This window comes from Mytilus trossulus, chromosome 5, assembly GCF_036588685.1.
Source record: "Mytilus trossulus isolate FHL-02 chromosome 5, PNRI_Mtr1.1.1.hap1, whole genome shotgun sequence".
NCBI classification, from domain to species: domain Eukaryota; kingdom Metazoa; phylum Mollusca; class Bivalvia; order Mytilida; family Mytilidae; genus Mytilus; species Mytilus trossulus.
In genome coordinates, this window is record NC_086377.1 from 29,145,526 (window position 1) to 29,152,215 (window position 6,690).

The 6,690-nt window shown below is 38.0% G+C and overlaps 1 protein-coding gene across 1 annotated transcript; it reads left to right on the forward strand.

The window, feature by feature from the left end:
- Window positions 1-315: 315 nt before the first annotated feature.
- LOC134719561 (uncharacterized) lies at window positions 316-5,447 on the forward strand. Its single transcript, XM_063582554.1, has 2 exons — window positions 316-426; window positions 2,222-5,447. The coding sequence occupies exons 1-2, from the start codon at window positions 337-339 to the stop codon at window positions 4,547-4,549; spliced, it is 2,418 nt and encodes an 805-aa protein (XP_063438624.1). The 5' UTR covers window positions 316-336; the 3' UTR covers window positions 4,550-5,447.
- Window positions 5,448-6,690: the final 1,243 nt, after the last annotated feature.

Consider the following 6,690-nt stretch of genomic DNA (forward strand, 5'->3'; position numbering starts at 1 on the left):
ATTTTTTTTTCTGGTAAAGCAAAACATAGGGCTATAAAGTACAAGTCGCACTTATATTAAAAGTGTGCTAATAATTTCCGACGTTTTGAACAGATGGAAAGCTTACCAAACATTTCAAACCACACATGGGCAAACCACTGAATGTATGCACACTCGACTTACACTAATTACTTATTCAAAATGATTTTAATACAGGTAATAAAACAATACTTATATGACACTTAATGTATTAATGAATAAATTAAAAAAAAGTAAGTGATACATTAGGGTTTAACAAGTAAGGTGGGAACTTTCAATAGTCATTCGGTGGTTGTCACTTGTAAGAGAAGTATCAAAATGAGGATTCGGATTATTTCATTATGTTCGGTAGCTAGCTTGTTATTTTTGACAGCTTGGATCGATATTACAGAATCTCTATTCACTAATGTAAGTAAATCAATACTGTATATCGACATCAGTATTTTATTTTATTTTTATTTGGACTTCATTTATATATTTTGGCATACCTGTTGTATTTCAATGACACCGAATAGTCTTACATTACTACTAGTTTTTTATCATTGATTTCAAATTTAATTTTGTAAAGGCATTGCTACAATTTGTATGGACAATAAGTAGCATTCTTTGACTTGTGTGAATTTTATACTTTCAAACACAACTTGCAGCATCTAAATACCTGAATACATAAAGTACTTCTTCCCGTTTTAGTATAGATCTATGATATACTTATCCCTATCTAAAATGATATATCATGGAAAAGTTAGGTGGAGATATTAACGTTCGCATACCATGATCTTTATACAATTAATATTAAATCAATATTTATATATTTTGGATGTAAGCAATATACTGAATATCCGAGGGTGATGTCAGATATTGATACAGGGTAATTATGAAACACTTTCTTTTGTATACAAATGAAACTCCTAACGTAAAAATTATTTTGGTCAACGCCTGCAATACTTTGGGTGAACAGAAAAGACAAATTAACCAGAATGTAGTCAGATGCTTCGGAAGGGTCGGCAACTCTCTTATATCAATAGTAAATACACAAGCTTAGCTTAATTAGGCTATTATAAGCCATATATACTTAATGATAAAATTGATAAAGGAAATGGGGAATGTGTCGAAGCCACAACAACCCGACCATAGAGCAGACAACAGCCGAAGGCCACCAATGGGTCTTCAATGTAGCGAGAAACTCCCGAACCCGTAGGCGTCCTTTTTGTTTGATTATGACTAGCAAATAAACTCATCATGTTGTATTTGAGCCAGAGGTGCGTTTCGTCTAGAAAAGACTCGTCAGTGACGCTCGATCAAATGAAGATAGAACTCCATTTGAAAGAGAAAAAAAAGGAAATTTGTGTTTACATTCATTCTTCACGTAGTTGATATAGATACTTATAATCAAAATTTATCCAGTTAAAATTATGAGTTTGATAGCGACATGAACTCTAATTCAAAATGATTGAATACTATAATGACATGGGTTCACTGATGCCGTTCTATCGATTTGTCCTACAGAGTTCATACTTGATGCCATTGCATTACTTTATCTGAATAGTTGAAAGGAGGACATCGCCAATTTAAAAATATGACAAAGTCCATGATGTGCAAGCAATACAATGACAACAAGAAAACGACAATATTAAAAAAATCGATGAAACTCTACTTAAAAATAACGATATAGCAACATCTTTCCATTGCATCAATTCTGGTCTATGCAATGACCATCGACTATTTATGAAATATCTTCACTATACATTTTAAATCCTTTCGTTACACAAACAATATGCTTTTCATTCTGTTGGAGGACAAACCGTCAAATTACGATTGAGTGAAGATTTGATATTCAGTGCATTTTCATGAAAAGATATAAGAAGGTTAACACTTAAGAAATAGATATGCCCTCGTGCACTATTCAGGGACGTTTTAGTTAAGTTTTCAAAAATAGTGTTTTGGATTGATCGTCGTGAGTTCAACAGGACGTCCCACGACTTTGTACTAGTCTTTTTATGAGGCGTATGACCTCCGAACAGAAAAACGTCTTAACATATGCTGTCGTTCGGTCGAAATCTATTACTTGTCCTTAAATAGAGAATAATATGTGTTACTTTGTTTTATCACGAGATTAACAGTTTTCGTTATTGTATACAATACGGGAAAAACTGTAATAGATAATATGATACACTGTACTTAACTCTTGCTTTAATAATTTCAGAGTGTACCAAAGCAAAGATATATTAAACGAATAATCCGAATACCGGTGCGAAGTTATAGGATAAATACCAGCAGAAAAACAAATATAGTCAGTGCTAATATAGCTAATATTGACTCCACATTAGGACCACAACGTAACTTTCAGGTTAATCCGTCAGTTGGTAGATCGCTTCCTCAATATAGGAAAGTTACTTTCCTTAGTAACAATATTTTGCAGCGACTTCGAGAGGCACAAAAGAAGGCTAAACCAAAGACAGGTGGAAACCAAGTTCCGATTCATCATCACACTGTTGTATTGGCAAAAAATGCAAATATTTTGTCTAATATAGGAAAGCAGCAAAATGGTCCAGCAATCAGTCCCGTTTCAGCACCAACACAAGGTGGGAACCAACCAGGAAGCAAACCTAGTAACCCCGGACAAGGACCATCAAACAGCGTGCAGAATTTTGTGCAAGGTATAAAGATGGGTAGTGGCAATACTTACCAAGTTAACACAGATACGGGAAATACGAAAGTTAATAGTAAAATACACAAAACAAATGTGTCAAACAATATTAACAACATTCATATAACAAACAATTATACCAGCCCTAGCAATGCACCTTCGCCAGGTCACAGTAGACAGCCATATCCACAAGGTCAGTTACCTGTAGGTCAAAGTAATTTACCGTATCAGCCTACTGGACAAAGGCCAAACCAAGGTGGTCACAATCCAAGACCATTGCCAAGTGGTCAACAGCATCCACCCGGTCCAAAACCAACTCCAGGAACAAAAATTTATCTAAATATAGTAAACAACCTTCCAGTTAAAAATAATGCATCAAATAATAATCATCGAGCAAACTTTAGCCCATCTAGTGTAGGTATGAATCCGACCTTTTCAACTGGCTTCCATGGAGCAAACAATGGTCACTCCAATCAAGCTTCGCAGAATCCTGGGCCCGTTACACTAGGAGCTGGGAGCAGTACCGGGGCGCGACCAAGCATGAGACAACCTGGTGGAAATCCAGCAGGTCCAGGACAAGGTGGTGCACTGCCAAGTGGGCGAAACCGACAGGGACCAGGAGGTCGACAAGGAATGGGAAACCAGCCTGGTGGTTCACTACCTGGAAGTATGATGCCATCAGGACTTGGTTCTTTGCTGTTTGGGGGTCCTCAAGGTAGTAGAAATCGAGGAGGTCAACCAGGTAACCAGCCAGGAAATACCCAATATCCATTTAATGGACAGCTATTTAGAAACGCACCATCACAAATAAATGCTGCACCAGGACCTGGTCCTCAACAACCAGGTGGTGCACATATTAATCAACTTGGTGCTGGACATGGGCAACAGCCTGGCGGTGGACACGGACAACAACATGGTGGGGGACACGGACAACAACCTGGTGGATCACAGCATGGTGGTGGACAAGGGCAACAGCCTGGTGGTGGACAATGGCAACAGCCGGGAGGTGGTCACGGGCAACAACCCGGTGGTGGTCAAGGGCAACAGCCTGGTGGTGGACAATGGCAACAGCCGGGAGGTGGTCATGGGCAACAACCCGGTGGTGGTCAAGGGCAACAGCCTGGTGGTGGACAATGGCAACAGCCGGGAGGTGGTCATGGGCAACAACCCGGTGGTGGTCAAGGGCAACAGCCTGGTAGTGGACAATGGCAGCAACCCGGTGGACAACAAGGGCAACAACCCGGTGGTCAACAAGGGCAACAACATGGTGGTGGACACGGGCAACAACCTGGCGGTGGACACGGACAACAGCCTGGTGGTGGACAATGGCAACAACCTGGTGGTGGACAAGGGCAACAACCTGGTGGTGGACATGGACAACAACCTGGTGGTGGACATGGACAACAGCCTGGTGGAGGACAAGGGCAACAACCTGGCGGTGGACATGGGCAACAACCTGGTGGTGGACATGGACAACAACCTGGTGGTGGACATGGACAACAACCTGGTGGCGGACACGGACAACAGCCTGGTGGCGGACACGGACAACAACCTGGTGGGGGGCACGGACAACAACCTGGTGGTGGTCAAGGACAGCAGCCTGGTGGTGGACAATGGAACCAGCCTGGTGGAGGACAGGGACAACAACCTGGTGGTGGACACGGACAACAGGGACAAGGACAGCAGCCTGGTGGTGGACAATGGCAACAGCCTGGTGGAGGACAGGGACAACAACCTGGTGGAGGACATGGACAACAACCTAGTTTCAATCCGGCATATCCAATAAGTGGACAAGGACAACAAGCTGGTGGCGGACATGGACAACAACCCGGTGGCGGTCACGGACAACAACCTGGTGGCGGACATGGTCAACAACCTATATAAAATATTTATATCGTCAGTCTAAGTGTTTACTCTGTTAAATATAAAACAGGTCTATTACAGACTGAACTTGGTGATAATGATATTATTTGTATTATAGAAACTAAGTTTGATAACAAAGTGTTAAGCATTGGAAAGCAACAACTATTGATTAGTAGAACACATTCTCTCTGAAGTTGGAAAAGGAAAGATTTTTATTTAACAATGAACGATGTCAAACGTAAAAAAACAAATGAACAGTCATATTGTGACAAAATCCACGTGCATGGCGGATAATACAAAGGATAAAGTTAAACACAAACTTATTACACCAAAATCCAGTATCCAACCATGATAATAGCATCAGCTCCCGAGCACAAATGGAGATCATAGAGAAAACCATCTGAAACACGACACTGATTATGGGATTGATCCGTTACCATCAAGGTAGAATAACCGACTATGAAAGATTCCGATTATTTGCAAAATTCACAGAATAGAAAACAGTACAGGAGACCATAATGTTAATTCAAAGGAGAAAAATTACAGTCTCAACTACTATTTACTGCATACAAATCAAAATTACTTTATTCAATGTGTTTGGCTTTAAAAATTGATATTCTGTACTGAATTTATAAAAACAAATTATTTTTTGTTATAACTTACTAAGATGAATGAACCTTACATTTTTTGTACCACATCACTATGAATTTTATACAAAAAAATCAAACAAAATTGTAAAGCTTTGCGAATATTTCAAAATGTATCAATCAAATATTAAGAATTATATGAATTCAGTTATACTATTTTACTAATAAAGATATATGAGGAAAATTTGAGATTCATACGCAAATGACCTTAACTCAATTGCCAAACTTGTTTTTTGTGTATAAGCTTGTCACTTCCATTGCAATTATATCAAGTCATTTAACAGATCATCATTTTACTGTTACACGAAATAATTTAACTGGATACTTTTATTTTCGTTTTCGTTGAATTAATTTGATAAATTAAAACAAAATGATTCTTTGAAATGGTATAAACTCCTTTTTAAACTTATTATATAAGGTGGAATAAAAGTACCCGAAAATTTCCAACAAAGGAAAACATTTTAATTCAGAATGGTCTCTGTCGAACATTATGGAAATGACATGGAAATGACAAAGAAGTGAGAGAAAATTCAATTGATTAAAACCTAGAAAATGTCATTCTGATATATAAAAAAATCGTCGGTAATAATTCTCATTGCGACCTTCTGACAATATAAAAAAGAAAATGTGGTATAATTACCAATGAGACAACTATCCACACAAGACCAAAATGACACAAACATTAATAACTATAGGTAACCATACGGCCTTCAACAATGAGCAAAGCCCATACCACATAGTCAGCTATAAAAGGGCACGATAAGACAAAGCATGTCAAGGTTTATCGGCACAATCACGTTTCAAAACGTTGTATCATCAGTACTTAGCTGTTTGCGTTTTCGTTTGTAATTATCTCAGAATAAATAACAATGTGAACATAAAAAAATAGTATGAACGCCAATGAGACAACTCTAAACAAAAGACCCCAAATGAGTCCGAACTAAATAAATATAGATCACAATACGGCCTTTGATAATGAGCAAATCCCATACTGAATAGTGAACCATTAAAGGAAAGGAAATGACAAACGTAAAACAAATCAAAGTCGATGCTGTGATACTGTTCACATTAAGATAAATCGTATGTTAATTTATTTTAACGTTCTGATTGCTCATATGTGATCAATTGTATTTAGCAAGTTGCCTGTTTACTCAACAAATGTCCAATAATTATATACAATTTACAATAAGTGTGATTGTACTATGCTATCATCAGTTCTTGCTTTTGCCCATGCTAAAAAATGCCGCAAACCTCCAACATAGTATTCATATTTAAATATCAGAGTAAAAACTTTCAGAAAAACATAGAGAAACCACAAGGGTTGACTAGACTGTATTACAAAGTCATCTCGCCTATGTCCATTAGGAAGCGTATTATCTTATTCACACCAGTTTGCAAAACCTTCATGTATAATTTTCCTTTTTTGTTCATACATCCGTTCATAAATAAAGTGAGATGTCATGCTCATTTCTCATTAAAGAACAAGTGGGCTTATTGTTGCTTTTCAATACAATG